General features: G+C 44.5%; 1 protein-coding gene across 4 annotated transcripts in view; it reads left to right on the plus strand.

Annotated features, from left to right (window-relative positions):
- The first annotated feature begins 6,326 nt into the window (after window positions 1-6,326).
- tle3b (TLE family member 3, transcriptional corepressor b) overlaps window positions 6,327-24,454 on the plus strand; it is a 29,999-nt gene continuing 11,871 nt past the window's right edge. The window contains exons 1-9 of one of the 4 annotated variants that reach the window (XM_076732343.1): window positions 6,327-6,798; window positions 7,236-7,501; window positions 8,058-8,158; window positions 8,420-8,483; window positions 10,297-10,341; window positions 16,864-16,926; window positions 17,552-17,656; window positions 23,391-23,595; window positions 24,382-24,398. In XM_076732343.1, the coding sequence (XP_076588458.1) occupies window positions 7,478-7,501; window positions 8,058-8,158; window positions 8,420-8,483; window positions 10,297-10,341; window positions 16,864-16,926; window positions 17,552-17,656; window positions 23,391-23,595; window positions 24,382-24,398 (624 nt within the window). In that variant the 5' untranslated portion in view covers window positions 6,327-6,798; window positions 7,236-7,477. Of the gene's footprint in view, window positions 6,799-7,235; window positions 7,502-8,057; window positions 8,159-8,419; window positions 8,484-10,296; window positions 10,342-16,863; window positions 16,927-17,551; window positions 17,657-23,390; window positions 23,596-24,338; window positions 24,399-24,454 lie in introns of all 4 variants that reach the window. The other 3 variants (XM_076732327.1, XM_076732353.1, XM_076732336.1) reach the window with 3 other exon arrangements.

Raw genomic sequence — 24,454 nt, forward strand, 5'->3', positions numbered from 1 at the left:
AAAAGACAGCAGACCGCATGTGTGTAGGCCTATATATGCACACACACATACAGTATATACACCAGCCAACAGGACAAACAGATGCATGGAGTTTGGCCAAAAAAGGCCTTCACCGTTTTTGTTCGAACACTGCTCATGTCCATGTTTGTCTCTTTTGATAAGGCCCTTTCATCTTGTTTGCATTGATTACAGTCTGACGAGTCACAGTGATACACTTAGGGGCCCTATTCATGTCTGCAGCCCCCGCGACACACACTGGGTCCATTGTGGCGAGGAATGTCTCCTTTCATGGCCTGGACTCGCCTGTGAAAGCATGTCAATAATCCCCAGTCAGTGGGTGCTTCACAATACTGCTGCGACCATCCCACCAACCAGACCGCTAGGCCCCATTTTTCACTCCTCCAAGGAAGGAGGAGTGACTGGGATGGTTGAAAGAGGGGACAGTTGAATGGACAAAGTAATTAATCTGATGGGTGCTGATAATCAAACAACGTCACAAAGGTGTGCCTACTTACACAAGAAGAAAAGCACTAATCAACGTTTGAAGCAGTGTGCAATCCCTCTTTATTTGCAACCTTCTCACATACTACACCAAATATCTCCAGAACAGCTTCATGGCTTTGCACAGCCCCTCCTTGCTTTCACACTGCAGGTCTCCAAAAGGCGACTGAACACCGTTTCTCATCTCAGGAAGTATCAAGATCCTTGTATACAGCAGAAGCAGGAGCCAGCATCGGTTTGCTATAGAAGCTGTGGTTTCAGTACTGAGGATTTGTTTGAGCAGAGAATGTGATACCATAAGCAGAATAAACGGGATTTGAGTCTTCAGTGGCCACTAAAGCCATTGAAAATATACATTGGTTATATTTATTTTGGGGGTGGTGTGAGTCGGTGTGTGGGTGGGGGTGGGCAAAGGAGGATGAAAGAATCCATTGGCCAAGCTCTTGCAACGATGAGAGTGAAAAGAGCCAATCATTGCTCTGTAAAGAATTAAAACCACCTCTGCAAATAGCCCCAATATTTGTGTAGTGCCTCAGAGTGGGAGTTTCACAGCGTCTGGGTTTCCAGTGCAAATAAACAGTGCAGAGGTCTACAAGGGTGGACTGCCCCCCCCTTATCCCAGAGGTGAAGCCCACTCCTTTGTTGCTGCCTAGTCCAGGCCACTCTCTATTGAGTGGGATGAAAAGTTGATCTGTGTGTGTGTGTGTGTGTGTGTGTGTGTGTGTGTGTGTGTGTGTGTGTGTGTGTGTGTGTGTGAGTGATATATCCACGGCCCTCAGTGTGTGAGATGAGGCTGTGTGATAATGTCTGTTTGTATGTGGTTCTTGAATCAGAGTCGCGGGCCTGTGGAGACCACCGCTGTGTTTGCCAGTTCCCAGATAACCCACATCCTTACACTGGACCTACACATACCAATCCCAGGATCCTCAGCGCAGAGCAAACTGACAAATATCAGCACATCTGACCAACAATTCTGCATAAACCAACAGTACCTGCCCGCTCCAGATATGATGAATAGAAGATGATGCTGATATGCTAGTAGTTGATTTTGGACGGCGGAAAAAGTGGTACGCCATTCTTCGCATAAACTCTGCCTGTCACTGCCAGTCATCACAGACCCACTCAGTTCCTGCTTACCTGCTGTAAATGATGTTCAGTCTGATAATGTTGCATTGCCACTGTGCATTTCTGTGCAAGTGCATTTCGTATCTGGTTTCTATTGTTTTGTTTGTTTGTTTGTTTGTTTAGTTTTTTCCAAATTAATTTAAGCACAGCAGGTTCAGGTCCATTCCAAAATTTGCACCCTTTAAGACTTCTGCTGTGAAGGCATCATGTGGGTGACTGGAGGATTTATTCTGCTGAGTAGTGCGTACAGCACGGTGGTTTCTCTGACGACATTAGAGAGTATTAGTAATATACTTTTTTTTTTTTTTTTTTAAAGTTATTTTATATTAAAATGACGAGATGAGAGGTGCATGTTTTCAGTGTGTCTATGCAAAATGTAAGAGATTATTTTGCTTGAGGGAAAGTCTGGATAAGAGCTGAGAGTCTGAGTGAAACCTGTAAAAATACTCAGTATATGAGAGTAAAAAGAACTCAGAGAAGCACATAGTTTCTAAACATGAAAACAATCTTCCCGAAACCATCTCAGTGTCATTTGCAAGTGTAATGACACGAAAATGAGTAGGTTGAAATAGTGCCGTGGCAAGTGACTTAGAAGTGATCATAAAATACTTAGTAATTTGCTCCCTCTTTATACTTGGCATCATCCCATATTTGAGCTGGAGGAAGAGGTTTTTAGCATTGCCACTCTTCTTGGGCGCTTCATTTGGGCAAACTATCGAAAAAAAACTTTTATTCTGTTTTTAACACCCTAAAATCACATCAGAACACACACACACATACACACACATACATTTAATCATTTCAAGTGTTCCAGTAATTTATACCAGAATAGAGTGTGTAGAGGGCAGGCTGCCATGTTGACATAGAGACATCTCAATGTTCGTACCTGTGAGCAGTTTAGTCTCTAATACACCTGGAAAGTAGAGCAAGCAGTGGAAATACACACAAACAAAGGTGACACAGAATGAGGCTGTGAGGTGAAGTGAGCCACTGATCCGCTCTCTGATACCAACTCTGGGCTCCGTTTCTCACTAGCGATCTATCTTCGGAGATATGAGCGTTTTCTACGAGTGTTTCTGCGAATGCCCTTAAATCTGTATACGCGTGTCCCAAAACAGCAAGTCGGAGCGAGTGCACGCCGGCGTTGGTGAGCGCTTCTCAGCACTGAGGGTGATACTGAAAACACTTTAATATAACTTTGCATATTTAACTGCAAGTCAGGCTGTTCATTAAAAATACATCCATCGCGAGGCGTGAGCGTTGTAAACAACACAAAGAAGTGTTTTCTACTTGGAAAAGCAGTCTACAGCTTTCAGCTCGCTGTGCTTTATGATTCATGTCGCTGGGTGGAAGTCAGTTTAAGAAAGTAAACTTTGATGTAACTGCTGCTCGAGGGAGACGCAATGCCTCAACTCATATTAACCTAAAATATGACAGTGATGGTTCCTGTACGTTTCATGAATAAGCACATCTTCTGTTGTCGTGTCATTCTGTCATCATTTCTGTATTACGCTTGCTGTGTGTGACAAACACGCTTATATAAATAGAGAATGTGCAGAACCTGAAGATACATCATCAGTAAAGTGGCACTTCAGACAGAAGCGATAAATGGAGAAGAGGGAGAGGAAGACGATGTTGACATAAACTGGCAGATTGATTGCGCGAATGAGCTGAGTGTTGAAGGAATATCAGTTATTATGATTTGTATTTGTTCCATTAATTTGTCAGTTTAGATTTATTTGATTATTTTCTAAATTATCACTCCCTTTTATGTAAAATATCACTGAACAAAGCACGCTGGTCCTGGAGCCTGAATCCGTGTGTCTGTTCTCGTTTTGGTTCGTTTCTCTCACACATGCAGCCAGGACTCGTGCAGTCTGCAGGTCTGTGTGTTCAAGGTCAAAGGTCAAGCGACGGAGCGGGAGGGAGGAAATTATTCCAGTGCATTTTTTTTCTTTACAGAAAGATGAGTTGATGATTAGAGTTTTCAATAACTCAGTAATGAACTTTTCAGAGTTTTTATTAAAATATATTAAGCATATTAAAGATTGGAATATATCTCCATATCATAACCCAGATTACATAATTAGTGAAACCTTTCTTGTATAAATCCACGTTTTTGGCAAGGCTGCATCATACTGAAGCCTCCTTTGTAAAGTCTGTTTATTTCTGCCATGTTGCACCTCTTTACCTGTGTGATGTCCCACTACAACATCCTAGGAGTCCAGGTGCACACTGCTGAGGAAGGACAGCTCTCCCAAAATGTCTGCACGTTGTTACTTTGCAGAGTTATTCATGAAGTTTGGTATTTCACTTCAAGGTGGATTGAATGTCTGACAGCAATTTAGTTTCAAGAGGAAAAGAGCATTGAACCAACGTTGAAATCTGCCCCTGCATATTCACAGCATAAGAACAGCTGATGCCACACCATGACAGGAACAGTAAATTGGAAATGGGCTCTTCATATAATATTGATGGTCGTCAATTGTTTTTTCTAACTTTGAATGTATGTGTTGAGAACCATTTGGTCGGCATGCACAGGTTGACAGGTCAGTGCAAATCAGAGCTCATTACAAGCAGCTGACAGAACTAATGAAGTTCCCTGAGGAAGCTTTGGTTTTGAGAAGTACAGAAAGTTTGCACAGTGTGTTGCTCGTGCTGCTTCCTGCCTGCTCCTCCTCAGACCGCCAGTATGGTTACAGCGAGGACTGCAGAGGTCATTCATCATTAGGGAATTTCTGTGTGAAAAACCTTCTTTAAAGTCTCCCAGCGAGTGTGTAGCTCGCTGACGTGCCCTCAGTGCATAAGTTATTATCCCAACTCATGTCAGAGCATCTGCAGGAGGGATGCATTTGTTGCTAAGCAACAGCTAAAGCTCACAGCATGCTAGCTACAGTCGTGCTCAAAATTTGGTATACTTCTTGACTTTTGGGCACTTTGGTATGCAAAAAATAATATAAAATTGAGTTCAGGTCTGAGTTGTTCTAGCTGCGTTTTAGAAACACTTGAGTGACCCTGGTGATTTTCCTCAATGTGTAGTTCAGGCTTTGCAAAGTAATAATAAATAACAATAATTCATATTGTGTAATATCTGGTTTCGTTGCTCTAGATTGTGTTCAGTATTTGTTCAGTGTTTTGTATTCTTTGTTTCCTCCTGATGGCCATGTTGACATCTATAATTTACTGTATTTTACTTTTAAAATCATCATGATGTAGAAATAAAGTTATCCTAAACTGAGAAGTACTTGTAAATACAAATACTTTTATTTTCATGGTACAAATACAACAAGATTAAAATTGTTAGTCTCTTATTTTAAGACAATTAAACTGCTTCCCCCAACATTTAACAACATCCCAATAAATCGATAAAGTGTTAAATGTCGCATAGGCTTGCCAAACCTGGTCTACGTGTTTCAGGGGGGACAGAAACCCCATCCTTAGATTCAAATGTGAAGAGATGAAATGTACACCTAGATAAACATATAAATACAATTTTTGAAGAAAATGAGAGCAGAAACAGATGAGTGAAGCGAGCCAATGTTTGAGCGAGGTAAAAGCTTTGTTTTCCAGCAAATGTTTTCATGGAGGAGGGGTTGAAGAGGGGGGAATCAAACTGATATTTAGCCCCTACTGGCTTTTTTTTTCCTGCTTTTGTTTTATGCAAGGCTCTTTTTACCACATGGTAGTGACAGATTGTTTGAGCTGAAAGGAAAAGCCATTCGAAGCTAATTAAGCAGCCATTCCAGGCACTATTCGCAGGCAGGAGGGAGAGTAGCACAGGCATTTGTCAGCGGCGCACCCAACGTGGGTTTAATTGACAACTCTGGCTCTTGACTGACAGCTTTTCCAGCGCCGAGCCAATTGTAAGACGCGCAGGGAGACAGCTCTGACACCATTGGACGAAAGGCAGTGAAGGGAGGGAAAGGGGACCCACGTGGGGCTCGGCATAGTGAGCAACACTTGATAGGCTGATATCCTCACACGCAGACGTGTTGTAGCCTACCTAGTGCTGCTGATAGGAAAGCTTGTAGATGCTTGAGGTCTCGTTAGAAATAGGTCGATCAATTCAAGTCACTCAAAGGACACTCTGCTGTAGATTAAGCGGTATTCACATCTTCTCCGCACTTCGGGCCTTGAATGAATTTCTATGAGCTGCTGTTTTTCTTGGCTTAGTTATTTTTTGTTTTTCTTGGCGTCTCTGCCTCTCCTTGAATTGAGAGCAGAAAGTGTGATCTTCCTTTTTCAAACTTTGAACCATTGTCCAGGATCAGACCAGCTTCCCGTGTAATCGTTCACATATTAAGCACATACCACATTTACAGCCTAATGCTTTTATTAAAACGACAACTTCTGTCTTTGGTTATTGTGATTATTTTCCTGTTTACACCAGCGTCGCGTCTCTGAATCGACACAGTTTTTAATGATTATACTCGCAGGTACATATTCTCAAAATGTGAAACGCTGAACTACCGGCTGCAACGCACGGACATATAAATTATTGCCTTTGTTTTGAACAAGCTGTTGAGCGCACTGAATGTCACTTCAAATCCAAAATGGCGAACATGTGAGGTCACATTTCGCAGCCCAATCAGACCGGAGATCTACCGACCACCCCACGTGGGGATGCCGCGCTGTGATTGGTCATCGTTGCTAAACTCCTTCGTAGAACCCAATTGGTTAGCGCACGGCCCTCTCTCGGCAGTCGGGTCCTCGTGTCAGTGCACAGTCTGTGTGTGGTACAGCGAGCGGCGGAGGAACTGGGTATACCCGACAGCAAGCTAGTGGTATATTTCACAACGGCCGACATTTTCAAAGAAATTAACTCGGTTATTCGCCAAAAAATAATCTTTGGACTTACTGGAAGACTCGTGTACTACTACTGGATCTACTATAGGCTTTTTTGAAGTTGTCCGCGGTCAACAACTCGTCTCAATCGAGGGGTTTCCAGCGTCCGACCTGACGGAGAGACTCTCTCCGCCTCGGGATCGCCGGGGTTTTAAAGGACTCTCAAGGGGCAAAGAAGAAGAAGTGTATGAAGTGTAGAAACGGCGACGGACATTTTCCGCCCTGAGCACTCTGTGGACACGGTTACAAGTCAAGGATATTAAGCGTTGTGTCTGGATACTAATTTTTTACCTGTGCTGAAGAGGGGAGGAATCAGCCCAGACAAAGGTAAAAAGAGCGACATGAAGAGAGCCGCTAACAAGACGGGTGGTGGTGGTGTTGGTGGTGGTGGTGTGGCTTTATGGCAGCCGACTTTGAAAGCAGCAGCTCCTTGTTTTCTGATCTTCCCGGACCACCAAAACAAGCCGTTGTGTGTGTTCTGTTCCTCTTTGAGGGAGACAACTCGTTAGATTTACGAGAAAAACAAAGCATCACGATCAAAAGTCTCAACTTTGGGATTTATTTGATTCGTCGGATCAGACACTCTGTGGTGCACGTCGAGGCGGCAGATTTAGATTTTTGACAGAAAAATGGGAATATGTGAAAAGAAAAAATATTAATAATGCCACAACGAGGATTAAGAGCGCAATTCTGTGTTTGTCAGGGAGCAGATCGTAGACCAGTCCGGTTAAGTTCATAAAGCTTTTATTCCTGTCGATTCACAGACCAAGGTGCGACGGTCGCTTGCTGTGAGAGTGATCCAGCCCCTCAGCTCACAAAGGAAAGGCCGACGAGGTGATCCATCCAGCGGCCGGGGTCTGAGTGTGCGCCTCGCAGCCGAGAACAGGGCTTTGTCCGCCGCCATCCTGCGCGTACGGGGGAGGGGGTTGCGGTGATTTACCGCACCTTGGCTGGGATTACGGAAAGAGAGAAAACCCACCGAATTCCCCTGTGTGAAGGACGCGACATGTATCCACAAGGCCGGCATCCGGTAAGTCACGGGCTTTGTCACTATTTGTAAATTGATGCAAATGCGACGCCCTTCAAAGTCGCCTAATGAGCTGGTCGGAGTGGAGCTGCTGATCCACACCTTGCTATTTATGGTCTGCGTCGGTGCTGCTGAGGGGCTTCACTCCGCGTAACTGAGAGTTTTTATTGGCAACAGGATCAGAGCTTTTGGTCGAACTCAGGAAAGTAGATCATCAGCCCCTTCTGTAAACTGACTTAATTTCTCAGTGCAGTTTGTTATAGCTGCATTTTACAGCGCTAAGAGGTTAATTTAGCACAACTTTGTGTTTGCATTTTATTTTAATCCCACCCTCATCATGTAACATTACTAAGAGGATGGATGAAGTGACCCGCCTCTGTCGCCGCACATGTTGAGTGAAAGCGGCTCTTTCTTCCACCAGCCAGGGCTCTGGGGAAATCCATCAAGAGAAAAAACACACAGTTTACAAAGAAAGAGGCAGCGGAGGCCGATGAGACTGTTATCTGGGCTCTGATGGCGGTATTTACACCTGTGGTAACTCCCACCTTGCACTTTTCAGGCACCTCACCAGCCAGGGCAGCCTGGTTTCAAGTTCACTGTAGCAGAGTCCTGCGATAGGATCAAAGACGAATTTCAGTTCCTGCAGGCCCAGTACCACAGGTAATGACCACAGCCAGTGCTGTTTACCTACTGTAAACAGCATTAGCTTCCTGGAAAGAATAGGAAGAGGAAGCAGCTTCTGTTTTGTTCCATTTTGTAGCGTCATGCACCAAGTTTACACTGATGTTACACTCATAAATGTATCTATTATTAATTTTTCACATGGTGTAATATATCCTAATCAACAGTGTGCTTAAATGTATTCATGTAACGTACATCAAACGTACCATAAAACATGACTGTATTTCTCTCTTTCTCAAGTCTTAAAGTGGAGTACGATAAACTGGCCAATGAAAAGACAGAGATGCAGCGTCACTACGTCATGGTAAGAGCAGTCATCGTAAAGCCGTGAATCTGATTTAATGCCGTATCCTCCCTTTAGCCTCAGGTGAACAGTCGCAGGTGGTGCGGCTCCAGTGTTTCGCAAAGACCGTGTCAGCATTTGTCCTGGCTTGGTATTGTTGACTCGCGCCTGTGTTTTCATTGGATAAGAAGATGCAGGGTGGGGGTAATGTGGAGGGGCGTTTGAAACTCTAGCATGGGGTCAAATGTCCAACTATTGATTGTGGGGTGTGACGACCCCCCTGTATTGCTCCTTGACCCTCTTTATGACCCTCCACCACCCCTCCCTAATACACCCAGCATGGCCCACTGGGGGTTAATGACTGGTCTGCTGGCTTTGTGCATGAATCAGAGGGTTTCCTGTATTTTCTTTTACTTCTGAACTCCCCCAGTGTGAACCGCAGGGTCATTCAGACACTTTTGACTCACCCTGGGGTTTCTCAGATATGGGGAGACTATGTGTGTTTTTCTCCATCCATAAGGATAATAGACTGCTTGTTGTGGCCATGCGCTGTCATTGAAATAAATGTCACAATATGAGAAATACATGCAAAATAAATCTAAAGCACTGTTGGTCGGACAAAACAAGACACTTGACACTGTCATCTTGGGCTGTGGGAAACTGTGATTAACAGGTTAAACAAGAAAATAATCAGCAGTTGAATCAATGAATTAAGTAATAACTGCAGCTCTGATATCATTACATTACCATTCCTTTGAAAGTCAGTAACATATGCATGATAATATACTGTGGTTTATGCTCTACATGCCCGCTACATATTTAAAATCTTGTGGTGTGTGTGTGTACTTTGTGTGCCAGCGCTTTTACCTTTTCTGGAAGCCTTACTTGAGAGCAGCGACGGGTGCTTGATTTCTATCGCAGAGCTGTGAAGAGGTGAAATGTAAACTGCTCCAATGCTGCAATTAAAACACGTTCCATTCAGTTTAGAACTGATCAAATGGAGACAGAGAAATCTGTGCCTCTGCAAAGACGACTGTGCACATGGAAAAAGAACAATCTTTATCTGTCGAGTGCTGTAACTCAGACCTCTCTCACAGGTTGTGTATGTGTGTGCTTATCTTGTTTGTACATGAAAGGAATGACTTTAACCAAACGCAGCAGTTCGGTTGTTAAATATTATTTTCCCTGTGACGAACCAGAAGGTGGTGGGAGTAGCTATAATAAATGGAAGCTGTTCGCTGTGTGTTTGATAAACAAGACAGACAAACTACGAGGCTTTAGTTTGTATCTGTTGGTGGGCTCACAAGCTTTTGGCAATCAGCTGCAGATAATGTTGTTTTCAATAATAGTATTGGCTTTCTGCGGGCTTTTTGAAGCCATAGACGGTGTTTTTAGCTCAAAGACTGGCAGTGCCCAGTAGAAGTAAACGAGAACAGTTGCCAGTCGTCTGTCGGCTGTGGCTGCACAAAGAACACAAAGTTGTCAAAGTCTTTGGTTAATGTTACCGTGTTTTTTAATGGCTCATCCCTGCAGCAAGTATTCAACTTGTTTCTTTCATTGTTTGGGTGCTTTAGAGGATCGAAGAGAAAGTGTCACACCAGTCAAGCGCAATGTTTTACAGCCAACTCATTGTTCCAAGCCAAAGTAACTTTGGATTCTTATTTTGTTGCACATAGAGAATACCATGAGGATACATATCTGGGATCATGTCTGTCCTTCAATTACTATTATTACTGTTATTTCATGAAAATGCATCATTGAAAAGTCTTGGAAACACCTGTTTTAGGCAAACTTTGTTATGTAACAATGTTTTCTTTTCTCCTGTATTTTACAGTACTATGAGATGTCCTATGGGCTCAACATTGAGATGCACAAACAGGTATGTAGCCATATCAGGGATGGTGTGTGTACAGCCAAAACACTGCTGTTTTTTCCCCCCTAGTGATTGAGGAATATAAACACACCTACACACACACACACACACACACACACACACACACACACACACACACACATACCTGACCTTAGTTTCTACCCTCATCCTTAAATGGCTTTAGGAGGCACACACATACTGGTTTCCTGTAGTGAAAACGCTGACAGGCTAAACAACACGAAGGGCACGCTGCCTGATGGGGATGGTTTGATAAGATTAAAGTGAAGTATTTGGCAGACAGTCTGAGAGGATGTGTTTTTGTGTGGTTTGTCCTTCTGAATGTGTGTGTGTGTGTGTGTGCGCCTGACATATGCCTGCACTATTCTGTGTCTTCCTCCCCAGTGCCAGCCAGGCTAAAAGCTCATTAGTTCAGCTGCCACCCAGCACTGGGCACCATGCTGCAGTGGAAAGACTTCTACAGATGAATAGGGCAAAAATATCTGCAGCTCCCTCCACACCACCCAAGAAGCCAATTCAGTGCACTGGAGGCATGACGGGAAGGGGAGGGGGGGTTCAAATCATCTTAGCCTTAGAAATGGTGGCCACGTTTCACATCAGGCTTCTTTGTTGGTTTCCTTCCAGTTGATCTTTGGCCTGTCATGTCCAGAGTTTTGGAGGCAGGTTGTTTTAGTGTGTGTGGAAACCGTCCCTCAACCCAAATACTTAGCTAGCGTAAAGCCCCTGCACCACCAAGAATGCACCGTGCTCAAGTTTAGTTGCTCCAGCAGTGGTTTTCTGTCAGCTGTGTTCTGATGGTCCTCTGCATGAAAATAAGTGCTTTCTGCAGTGACTTTGCTCACGGATGCTAATGTTTAACATCTTGGTGTGTTGTATGTTGGAAAAAGTGTTTAAAATGTTATCCCGTGGTTTTAGTTTGTGCTTTTTGTGATGCTTTAACAACTAGTTTAGGGAAACATTGGACAGAAAACTGTTTCATATTATCCTAAATTGAAAATCTTAGTCTTTTGAAGTATTTGTTGGACTTTTGGCTCTGCAAATGTTTGGTGAATATTTTCTACAACATTTGACATTTTATGGACTTCACTATCAATCAAAAAAAAGCCCCCAAAGCATAATCTTTAAGAAGTCTACAGATTAATCTGAAATAGTTGTTAGCTGCAGATCGGGGCTTGTAGATCGATTAGAAAATAAAATGAATCAAAAATACAGTTTCGCATAACAGCATGTATCGTTTTTTCATAGTTGTAAGATGTCTGGAGGTGGGCATTTGGATCATTTCATCTGAAGTGTTTAGGCGTGTCCACAGGATGAGGAGTGTTCATGCCGTCTGGCTGGTTGTAATTGGCCGGTTAACTTTTGGTGTGGTTAGGATAAGACATCTGCTGATCCCACGCCTAATGTAGATACCATAGTCCCAAATGCAAGACATCACCCCTCTATAAAAGTCAGATTACGGCTGTAAAGAACACTGGAAACCACTTTGTTTAGCTAAAGGTTTGACCTGAGGCCTTTCAGTCAGCCGTGTGAAACCCACATTTTCTTTTGTATTAACAGACATCAGCATAATCTTTTATTCAGTTCACCTAAAAAGAGGGGGAAAAAAAGATGAACGTGATCTCAAGACACCCCACTTTTATCTTTTTACGCTTACATTTCCATTTTCTCTGATTCTGTCTTGCCGTCTGTTTCTCTCAGTCACCTTTGCCTCCTCAATTCTCCCTTTCCAGCTCCTCCTCGTGCCCTTATGTCTTTTCATTGCTTCCCCCCTGCTCTGACTGCCCCGCCACCCCAGCGATGTGATGTGAATGATGGCCCTTGTGTCATTAGCCGTGTGATATGATGTATGAGGGTGGGAGTCTGTCAGAGAGGGAGAAGGAGAGACTGAGAGAGGTGGGGTGGAGGCTTCATGGCCCTCAGATCCAGAAGGTTAATGGCATCAGTGGGAGGGTAGCCCAGCTGGAACAGCGGCACACTGCACAATTCATCAGTGGTAGACGTTTTATGTAGGCACGTGGTGTGTGCGCGAGTGTGTGTGTGTGCTAACTAGGTGTTTTCTGTTTATCAAGGAGCTCACTGCCTCTCAACCCTCCTCCTTCTCCTCCTCCTCCTCCCCTTTCTTGAGCATTTTCTGTCAGGCACTTATCACCAACAAGGAGATTGAAGCGATGCAGGATGGGGGTGGAGCTGGTTGTTGTGGGTGGATGCTGGTGGCAGTGGACAAAACGGGAGGGGGTGGAGACAGGAAAGGAGTGAGAGGCTTCAGGGTAAATGGGTTAATCGACTGGTCCTCTCCTGTGCATCTCCTTTGTTTATCAATACGCCCGGTGGAGTCGACGGCGCACTCTGAATAATGCATGATTCCTGCCACCTCCCTGCCTCCCGCTCCCTTCTCCCATCCCCGGTGAACGAGTGTTTGTGATGACATCAGCGAGAGGTAAACAGACAGCCGTAGCCGTCCCTGTTATTGGGAGGAGGGGGTGTGCGGGGGGGCTGGATTATTGGATGCGGGCATATTACTTGGTTCGTGTTGAATATTTATGGCAGCGTGAAAAAAAGACGTGATAAACTCACTTTGTGTTGTTATCGCTCCAAAGCTGGATTGAAAAGCGGGAGATGGGGCACGAACACACACATATACTATGCGCATATATGTAAATGCTCATATCCCTTACACAGTAACACCAGATGTATCTTTGCACACACACACACACAGAGTAAATCAAGTTGCAACAGACACACAACTTCCCCTGCGCTGCTGCTGCTGAGCTGAATGGTTGCTAGCAGAGGGATGTGTGTGGCTGCCGGGGGGTAATTTGTTTTGACAGTGTCTCTTATGATGGCAAAGAGTGCAGGGTGGAGGTAATCACCCTCGCTTGCTGTCAATAAGTGATTTTAATTAGCGCAGCTCATTAGGCTGCCTCAGCAACATGCCCTGCTGACTTTGTGGTGTGGGTGTGGCGGCGTTGCTTTGTTTATCACTGCCTCTGTTCTCTGTCGTGGTCCCTGTTTATCTCTTGTACGCTCGTGCACATTTTGATTCCTGCTCTCTCTTTGAAAGCAAAAGGAACATGTATGGAAGAGATGCATCCCAGCCATTTTGGATATTATTACACGTATTCATTTCCTCACTTGTTGAGTGGACGAGGGAAACAGAGAAAGTGCTTTATCAAGGAGAGTCATGTCCGCTTCCTGGATGGAGGAAGAGGATGAAAAAGGAGGAGCAGAGGGAGGGAGAAAGAGAGCTTGTGCAAATGAATAATTTATACAGGATTCCTGGAATTGTTTGCCAAGGTGATGATGGCCGACCTGTCTCTAAGCCAAAACAAACTGACTACGAGAACACACACACACTCTCTCTCAAGGGAGGTTGAGAGGTTATTGGAGGCTGTGAGACATGCTTTATTTTGATAGCCAGGCAAAAGGGCTGGTTGAGCAGTGTTACACAATTAGTGTCTGGCTGTGTGTGTGTACTCAACCGGCTGAAGATGGTTTTGTGTGTCAACGCTGATGTGGTTAAATGGAGTAAGATACTTTCTGTGCATGTGTGCGTCCGCGCATGTGAACCGCTTTAATTCAAAACGAAATCGGTGAAAAACGCCGTCTACCTGATGACCTGAAGTCTAACGAAATGAGACGTAATCTGTTGGAAAACAGCCCGTTTCCACGCGCTCCCCTACAGAAAAGATGTCACTTCAGTTTCGTATGTATGAGCTCAAAATAGAATGACATGCACATGCAAAATATTCTTCATGCATTTGTAATGAACAAGATACCTCTAAGTGCCTCTTTCTTCCTCTGCTCTGGCTGAGAAGATAATTCCCAAACAGCAATCTCTGCCCCCCTCCCCCCCGTCATATGCCACTTGTTTTCCTCGCCAATTGAATCCTCGTCAGAGACTCTGCTCTCCACTTGGGGGCTAATGCCTGGAGCGACAAACAGCCAAATGGCTTTCAACGCACCATTGACAGAGGGATGCAGCGGAGAGAGAGAGCCTCTCCAAGCTCTGCTGCTACTAGACAACCCTGAGTACCTGTAATTGTGGAGCTGCAGTGAAAAGCTTCTGCTGGCTCAAAGGCTCCTGTTTTCAGTGGCTTTAAGTGACAATAAACTCTTTCCAGTGCCTGTCTCTGCCTCTAAAAGCACTGTGGAAAATAGTGCCTCCAAAGTAAAGTGGGAGTCATTTAAGAGTGCTGTGAGTCATTGGATGTGATGTGTTATCGGTATTTTTCCCCTTCAAAATGGCAGTGAAAAAGTCGTGTAAATAAGCCGTGTGCCCGTTTGCCCTCCTGAGCGTGTGTGAAATCATGTCTGTGCAGAGCGGAGGGAGTGTGTTTGAAAAGGAAGGGCAAGATGTGGCTGATAAAGGCAGCGATTCAGTTCAAGGGTTTTTACAGTAAGTTTCTCAGGTTGATGTGTGAGTCATGTTTGCCCTCATTCTCCTAAATTGTGAGATATGGCGGCAAAATGTACGACATCAGCATCGTAATAAGTAGGCCACAAAAAGAAAAACAGAAATGGATGCAAAGGAAGTCTGTTCCATTGTTTCATTTCCTGGCTCCAAAGTAATATTTTAACTCTGGGGTAAATTTCTGAGGAAGCCAAGGGCTCGGGAACATTTAACCTTAAAAAACCCTGAACGGCTCTCAGCATGATCTCAGCTCTCTGTGCACCTGGTGCTTCAGCTCGCCTTTCAGAATGAGCCGCTGAGAGAAACCTGTGTTTTTTAGCACAGCGCACTAAACAGCTCAACACAAAAGTGCACCTGAATTCCATGAATGTTTTTGGCTTCAGATGGCGGTTCTGGCGTGGTGATTGGCTATGAACAAATGGATGGCTTTCTTCATGAATCGCTTTGTGGTGAGGGTTTGTAATGTTGTTGCTCTAATAGCTGAGTGAGTGTATCAGCATACCGCTGTGTCCTACAGGCCCCATGTTGCTCCCTTTGCAGCCATTTCCAGAGAAGTGGTGTGATACTGAAACACTCTAATCCTACTGTGTGTCATTGTATCCAGCCCCCGCTAATGATGATGGTTTATGAGTCTCCATAGAGCTCCCTCCCTCTCCCTCTCCCTCTCCTCGCCCTCCCCCCCAGTGCAGCCCCCTCCCAACCTCCCCACTCCCAGTTATCCCTCATTAATTTCCCGTGCCGATCAGATCGACAGGCCGAAAATTCAATTTAATGACCTGCCTCTTTGCTGCGCCTAATATGATTTTACAGGCTGTTCTGGTCAGGGCCCCAGCCCAATTTACATAACGATCAGCCGTGCCAGATAGCGTTGCCCCAGCAACAGAAGAGGGGGAAGATGAGAGAGGAAGAGGAGGAAGGAGGGAGGGCACGGAGGAGAGTAGTGGAGATTAGTAGGGAGGGGTGTGAAGAAGCATTTGGAGGAGGAGGGGGGAGGCTGGATGGAGAGAAAGCACCGAGCGTCTGAGGTCAGACTGGGGGTTGTGAGATAATTCCTGACAGGCCAGCAAAGGTCTGTCCCCCTCCTCTGCTTTCCTTCTTTTCCTGCCCCCCTCCCCTCCAGAATGAAAAGACTGACACTGAGGGTTGTGCAAAGGGCTACTGGCACCTCATGTCCCCCCTCTCCACTTCCCCTCTCCTCCCCCTTTCACAGTCAAACAAGGTTAAGGGAGAAAATGAGTGGAATGCAGCGGCGTATGAAACGGCGGGAAGGACCCCCCCCCCACACACACACACACCTGCTGAGCCTCCACCCCTAATCTCTCAGAATCAATTAGTTCACCTCCCCCGCTTCAGTCAAACTACATTACCTTAGTGTCAAATCAGAGCGTTTCACTCCACCATTCATCACCCCACCCCTTCTCCTTTATTCTGCTTTCTACTTTTGTGTTCCCTCGCCTCCTCCTCCTCCTCCTCGTCTTCCTCCTCCTCTCTCTGTGGAAAGAACAGATTTTAAAAAAGGAAATGGGTTTGGGCAAAATGTCTTGGGACATTGAAGTGCGGTAGGCGGGCAGCGCAGCGTATCCATTTGTCCGAGTGCAGCGCCGTAAAGTGCTCTATGCTCGCCGAGCCCTGCAGGATCGTCTTACTGTCCCAGCTAATACCGTGCGGTCGATACCAAAGATGCTTCTGATAGATCGGGCCAGAGAGTTAACCTGTCTGCATCAGCGTGCCCCACCCCCCTCTCTATGGGCCATAATTATGAAGTATGGACCTCATTATGGTCTCTCCAGCCAGATGGTATTAGCATATTTCAGCCTCCTAATGAAATAAGGCCAGAGTCTAATGGAGGCAGGAGAGAGGGGGAAGTAAATTTGTTCTAAGGCGGTCACAATTTAGTTAAGAAATACAAGGTCTGTCCAGATGGACGCTGCAAACATTTGTGTGTGTGTGTGTGTGTGTGTGTGTGTGTGTGTGTGTGTGCGCACAAATACACTCCCTTTTGTTTCACTGGTAGTTTAACTGCTCGATGATCGTGCTGCCCTTGGCGTGCAGGTTACCATGGGACCATCATTGTAATATTTTCTCTCTCTCTTCTGCAGACTGAGATCGCCAAACGTCTCAATGCAATTCTGGCTCAGATCATGCCATTCTTGTCACAAGAGGTGAGTGCCACTGCAGTTTTCATGAAAAGCTTACTTGAATGGACAGTTTTAGCAGCACATCTCCATCAAATAGTCATAAATGAAATAAAAGCAGGTAACTAACAAGAAGTGCTGCTGCTGCTCTGTTCCTATCTGTCATTATGCAACAAAAAGCCAAACCTAATAGAAAAAATTAGAAGTGGCAGCTCTGCAGAACCTGCGTGCTTCTCTGGAAAACAGAGCAGATGAGACCAAACATACAAGTGACTTAAAAAGAGCCAGAGAGCAGCAAACTAAAATGGCTGTCCTGATCTCCTGACGGCAGATTTCTCAGTGTTTGATAGCACCTTTATCTTTACTGTAGCTGAGTCCAGCTGCTGAGAGCGCACGGGTGGAAACTGACTGATCATTAACATGCCTCGGTCTTATACATCATCTCGTACCTGCTATGAGATTCCTCAGTCTGTACAGTTACACTGATGACTTCTGTGCCTGATGGAGCACATTTCTCTCCCTCACCTAAAGTGCCTGTTTGTAGTCTTGTGTGGGTAAACCATCCATACAGGGCAGCATATGTGCTTTTTTCACTCTGTTGTAATGAATTCTTTTCCATCAGGAATCTAATCTTTGTGTTTGTGTCCTGCAGCATCAACAGCAGGTGGCTCAGGCTGTTGAGCGAGCCAAGCAGGTGACAATGACCGAGCTGAATGCTATCATCGGGGTACGTGGACTTCCCAATCTGCCTCTCACTGTGTGTATACCCCCTTTTCTTCCTTCAATTGACCCGAGGCCGGGGGCAAAACTGCATGCACGGAGGAGGACGGGCACTCCCGATACAGACAGGCTATTTTAACGTGTGACATTATGCTTTTGGGTTTATTTCACCTTTACGCTTCAGCTGAAGTGTTGCATGTCAAAGATAAGTTTGGAAAGGGCAATGGATTCAGGATGAAAACAGGAGTGAGAAAGGAGTAAGAGTAGCTTAGTGTATTAATCTGCAACCATTTTCTTCCTCCTGCCTGTGACATTTGAATGGTAGGACTGAATACGAACTAGTAACGCCATGTCCTCCTCACATGTGCAGACTTGCCCCTGTCTCCAGTGGTTTATTATATTTTTATTTGAGTGCTCACAATGTGCAGTCAATATGGCGTTCACTGCTGTAATTTCTCTGCCTGTTGGTTAACCGTGACCTGTCAGCACACAGGATGCAGCAGCTCTGGTTTTCTCCTCTCAGGCAGGGTCATAGAACGTCTGATATATAGTAACACAGTGCAGGCTGAGATCAGATCATGGTGTTTCTCAGATTTCACTTTGGCTGCACTTTAATTAGATAAAAGGCTCCAGCCAACAGGCTTACCCCTACCTCTGACCCAATAGCAGGAGGAATTAGAGCGGCCAGGTTGGGACAAGCGCTGTGATTGCAGCAGAGATTACAGCCGTGTGGACGCAGCAGATACTGAACATTTGTGAGCTGCGGTGGAGAAAAGATTGAGGCTGCATTCAAGAACATGAAGAACAGGAAAAACTCCTTTTTTTCCCAACGCTCACACACTGTTAGCCGTGTAGTGACATCAGATGAATGGCCTGTGTTAGCTGATTTTGTTGGACTAAAAATAGTAATTGTTTTCATTGATTGATCTGACGGTTAATTCTTGATTAATCAATCAATCATTTAGTCAATAAAATGTCAGAAAACTCCTTGTGACATGTCCGCTGCATGATGTCTGCTCAGGACACCTCGATCTCTCAGCAGGTTTTCAGGGTCCAGGACAATTTTTAGCTTTTAACTCTCATGTTTGATTCAATTGAGAGCATCTGCAACGTTCTAAACTTTAATATATGAAAGCACTTCTCTAAAAAAAATCTGAATTTGACCTTTTAATTGTAGTCACAACCCCTAACACTCACAAAATTCACTCTGGCCAAATATACTTTTTAGTAATTCGGTCCTTCATCTGGCTTTATCTCACCACTATAAGTCTGGCTGCCTTGAACCCAAATGGATAAGTGACCCTTCTGATTAGTCCTCTGTAGCAGAGGTTAGTCAGCAGTTAGCTAGGCCCAGTGCTGGGGGGGGGGGGGGTCAAGTCTAATGAGGGGCACATATCGAAATTCAATTAATGGAAATGAGCCAGGAGCACAACCCCCAGTTTTCAAGGTAATTACTTCCTATTTCCTTTTCTTTTTTCTCCCCACAACCAGCTCAGTGAGACTGTCCACAACAGGAGTGACCCTGCCTTCATTAAGGGAGGGCAGGGCCACAGAAAACACACACACACACACACACACTTACACACACAGGAAAAACAGCCTTTAATTACTGGGGCGAAGACATGGCAGGTGATCAATCTCCATGTCCTCATAGTGTGAGTGAAGCGGAGCTGCTGTGGTGTCGTGTCATTAAAGTGATGTTCAGAGAACATCAGGCTCTGACAGCGTCCTACAGCAGTTAGATCAGAAAATAGATTGAAGACACACACACACACACACGATGGTGCTGAGTGTTGGTATGTGATGCAACATATTGTGAACATTATATTTAAGCCCCCAAACACTCGTCGCCTCACCCTCTGCTCTCGGTTTGGTCACTCGATATGCAAATATAGGCTGTGAGGCTGAAATGCTTAGTTGACTGATCATTGATACAAAGTTAGAAATGATTTATGAAGCGAAAAGGATTAAAACTTTACAAGATCCAGCTGTTCAAAGGGAAGAATTCAACTTAGATAGCTTCAAATTTTAGGTGATGGTTGAATAAATCGAGCAGTATGACGACGCATTTGATAGACTTGATGAGTAATCAATTAATTGGAAATTATGAATGGGAAAAAATCACGTCACAGCCCCAATTTTCTAGTTTTCTTTTTTAAATTAATGTATTTACCATATTAATATGAAATCCACCTGAAGTTACCAAATCCAAAATGAAGGGAAACTTGCATCAGGACATATGAAAACCTGTGAAGGGTGAGGAGTGAGACTGAACTGTCAGAAACAAAGTCGTCAATATCATGACGTCAGTGCGCTGACCTGTGCCGATGGAAGCTGAGATGCACACTCGCCTCCTCTGTCCTGCACTGTGTTTTGCATAAGTTCTTGCCGGAGGTGACATATGATTGAGTTTGCTTTGACAAGTGTCAGAGGTGCTGTCTCATTTCCATGCTCCTACTCTCATTTCCATGATTTCTACACAGGGCAAGATTGTACTCAGATAATGGTTAACGAGTCGGCTACATGTGCCGTGCTGCTTATCAGCAACCCTTATGCAAATGCTAATCTGTGGAACACATAACGAACGCTTTTACGGCGCCTGGTTTTGCTTTGGACGTCACTCATTTGCTAACGGTGATCTCCTCTGTGAAAAACGTGCCCGTTTTATTTGGGTGTGCATATTTGCTCTGTCAGAGAAGGTCATATCTCCACCTGGCTGGAGAGCGTCGGCCTGATCATGAAGTGAAACGTCCACAGTGACACATGCTTTGACTTCACAGCACGTGCACATTTTCGATTTGTTAACGTGTGCGGCTGTCAGTGTTTCAGGATGATGGTACATTGTATACGTCATCTTTTCTTTTATGTTTTATATTTTATGTTAAAAATCAGATATTTGCTTGCATAATCAGCTTTGTTATCAGATGCACTAGTTCATGAATCAAGCTTTGTGTTAGTTTTCTCTTCAGTTAGTAGAAATGATTATTTGATTAATCAAATAGCTGTTTGACAGACAATTAATCAGCAGTTATTTTGATAATTGATTGTCATTTTTAAGCAGAATGGCCCAAAAATCCTCTCAAATATGATTATTTGATGTTTTCCTTCGCTTCCTTTGATAGTAAGCTGAATATTTCAGGTTTTTGGACTGCTGATTGGCCAAAACAAGCAATTTGAAGATTGAAAATCCACCCTGAGTTTTCAAGATTAATCGATCAAGAGTCATCTGCAGATGAATTGCTAATGAAAATAATGGCTAGTTGCAGCTCTAGTTTTCATTGTGTTGTTGCTTGGTTGGTTTCTGGCTGAATCTCTCCTCTCCCTCTCTGCTTGGAGCCAGCAGCAGCAGCTGCCTCACAGTGTCTACCCAGCCTTCATGGTCAGTGTTCAGGGAAGTTACCGAACAGAGAAACAATCTGTTTCTTTGGAGCCGCTTTGAACTGCTTGCTGGCAGCCTAACATGCATCTTTGAGGAGGGAGACGATGCCTCTTTGAGACAAAGCATGAGTGTGTTTGGGTATTTTTTCCTTTGTCTGCCTCACTCAGGTGTCACGGATTTGACAGCACTATTTCTAACCTCAAAAACGTTTCCGTGTCTCACTCCCTTTGCAGTACTGAAGTCAGTCAGGTCTGTTTCCAGCGTAGCATTTTTAGTGCATGTTTGTCACAACAACTGCAGAAAATATGACGAGCCGCGGAAGCTGTTGTAAAGCACAGGATAAGGAGGTAATGTGGCGATCATTGCCAGACTTATTAAGCCAGTCTGCCAGCTGGTTTGTGCTGGTGCTGTTGATGCTTGTTCCACCTGACAGTACTGTTCTGCAGGGAGCCAGCTTCGCCTAGTTAACTTTAATTGCCTGTTTCCTGTGGAAGTTGCCTGAGCTGCGGCGGCATTTACACATAATGAAAAAAGATAAGTGTGAAAGGAAGCCAGCTCTTTATCCATGAATATTGAATTGGAAGCAATTTATTTTCTGAATTTTTTCCCTCTTTTTTCCCTCTCTCTCCCCCCTCGTCTCTCCTCGCTCCTCTCCTCAGCCATAGCTCATTAATGAGGCTTCTTGATAATGATCCCTGCACGCTTTTCCTCATTAGGCACACTCAATAGGGACGTCCCTGCCTCAATCCCTCTCTCTTTCATTCTCTTGTTATTTTCTGATTCTGCCGCTCCCTCCTTTCCTTGTTCTGGCTGCCCCTTTCTCTCTTCTTGCTCGCTTTTCCTCCTTCACAACAAATAGGCTGCTCGGCACACCAGCGCAGTATCGATTAACAATGCCGCCCCTCAGTCGCTTATATCCATTGTGCGATTTCGGGTCCAGCTCGACATAATGAGCTGACTGAATAATGGCCAGCTGCTAAATAAACCTTTAAATGTGGTAAGCCACTAGATACACCCTCGTCTAGTTCATGTAATGAATGTATGGATGAGGTTATTGAAGTTCTATCTAGCAAGCAGAATAGCAATCATGATTTTTTTTTCTTTTTTTGGAGAGGCAGTTGATGGATGTGCTAAGTGTTATTTAACCTTGTTTTAAAGCACTTGCTTCCCTCTTGCCTGAGTGGCCATTTAACTCCTGTCTATCTACTCACTCCTCTCTGGCTGCCTCTCACACAGACGTCCATGGCCTCCTGGGAGGTGTGTGTGTATGTGTGTGTGTGTGTGTGTGTGTGTGTGTGTGCTTAACAGCATTTTGCTGGAGGAGTGGGCATGCTTGCTTGGTTTTCCAGAGTGTTGAAAGGTTTTGAGGTTTTCAAGTGTAGACCTATTGATTTTTAACTGTCCCAGCTATGATTGAAGCACAGTAGTTTGGGCGCGAGCAGAAACCTTCTGTACCATTTCTGACCAGAGGAGACATGTCGCCGAGTCAAACGCAGTTGTCACATAAAGGTCTCGTACCATAAATAAGAAACGAAAAGCAATTTGTAAAGCAGCAGCATTAAGTGCCGCAGAGCTGTGAAGAGCGCGATATGAAAGAGCAGCAGTCTGTCGTATAAACCCGGAGACGTCTTCTCAGAGGCACAACACGCTCATTCATGTGCAAACCTTTGCACAGAGCTGGATTTAATCAACTCGGTGCTGAAACTATTTATCAATCAACAGCCATTTCTGTTCCAACATTAAATATTCTCTGGTTCCAGCTTCCCAGATGTGATGACATGCAGCTTTTCTTTGTTTTATATCATTAAACTTTGAATATATTTGTATTTTAGACTGTTGGTTGAACAAAATGAGCAATTTAAAGATATCAGTTTGTGTTCTGAAGAGCAGCAATGGACATTTTTCATTATTTTCTGGCATTTTAAAGACTAATCAGTTCATTCATTCATCCAAAAAAACGCAAAAAAAAAAAACCAAACTTAAAATATGAGAAAAAAGTGTTAGTTGTTGCTCCACTTTGCACCGCTGTCTTAGCACACTCAGATTAGTTCGTCAGTGTGTAATTAATGTGGTAAACCTGTATTAACAACAACACAAAATGTTGAGGAAATGAAAGCGTTTTAGTGTCTCACACATGGAACCGGGCGATGTTCGTGCTGTACATCTACAGCTATGAACAGAATCTGTTTTTTGCCCTCAGACAGTGAATGAGCTGGATCAGCATGTTGGCAGTCACTGTCAGGCTGCTATTATGCATAAACGGTTTGGCCTTGAACTAAATGTTGTCAAAGCCAGCTCTAATGCATGAGTAGAGTGCGGTCATTCATGGATTCACTTCCCAGCCGACCCACTTGTCTTCTGTCTTGTCTCCCGTCTCTCTGCCTGTTTACAGCAGCAGCAGCTTCAGGCTCAGCACCTCTCTCACGCAGCCCACGGCCCCCCGGTCCAGCTGCCCCCGCACCCTTCAGGTCTGCAGCCGCCTGGCATCCCCCCTGTGACGGGCGCTGGCTCCGGCCTGCTGGCTCTGGGTGCTCTTGGCAGCCAGGCCCACCTGCCTGTGAAGGATGAGAAGAACCACCACGACCTGGAGCACAGAGGTGAGGAGCACAGCCTGCCACACACACTGCCTGCAGCAGCGTTTCAGAGCTGACGGCTGATTATACCTGCGCAGAGCTGCCTCTGTTAGCCACAGGCATTCATCATGTCATTGTATGACTTTAAATAAATGTGTTTATGTGCAGAATTTAAAGTGTGATTTATACTCACATTACAGGAAAGAAAGAGTTTGTAGAGGATAAACATGTTTTAAGAACAGGCAAAAAAAAGACAGGAAGTCCAAGACAAGAACCTCTGTGTTACTGTGAATTAGGGTACTACTTTCTAATAAGTCACCCTGTAGAAAGGGTGTCTACGCTGTAACTTGCAGCTTTATAATTAGCTAATGAATAATTTACTTTCTAATGTACCAGTAAATATCCAGTTACATATGTTAATAACTAAGGAATAAACTAAATTCTGCAGCTCAGTGTTCATAGTCATTAAGGCTTATGAATTTATCACTTCCTAACAAGCCACCCAGTAATTCACAGTCTCCAGTTAGAAATTAATGTTAAAAATTAGATACATTTCCCTTTCCGGATGTCAAACAGTCCAATGGAGAGTCTACCTGAACTGTGCTGTCCTCATTGATGGCTTAGAACTGATTTATAGTGGCACGTCTTATAAACGCTCTATAACAGTTACATGAGAGCAGTCTTTCAGCTTAATGATAACGTTTTAACTGTTATCTGATCGGCGTGCTGACACCCATACTAATTTGTGTTTTGCTTTTGTCCCTCCTGGCCCCTCATCTTTTCACTCGCCTCTGGCCATTCCTCTGAAAGAACGCGAGTCGAGCACGGTACGTTGACCCTCCGTCTCCTGTGTGTGTCTTGACTTTGCCGGTCTCTGGCTCGC

This window comes from Chaetodon auriga, chromosome 1, assembly GCF_051107435.1.
Source record: "Chaetodon auriga isolate fChaAug3 chromosome 1, fChaAug3.hap1, whole genome shotgun sequence".
Taxonomy (NCBI): Eukaryota; Metazoa; Chordata; class Actinopteri; order Chaetodontiformes; family Chaetodontidae; genus Chaetodon; species Chaetodon auriga.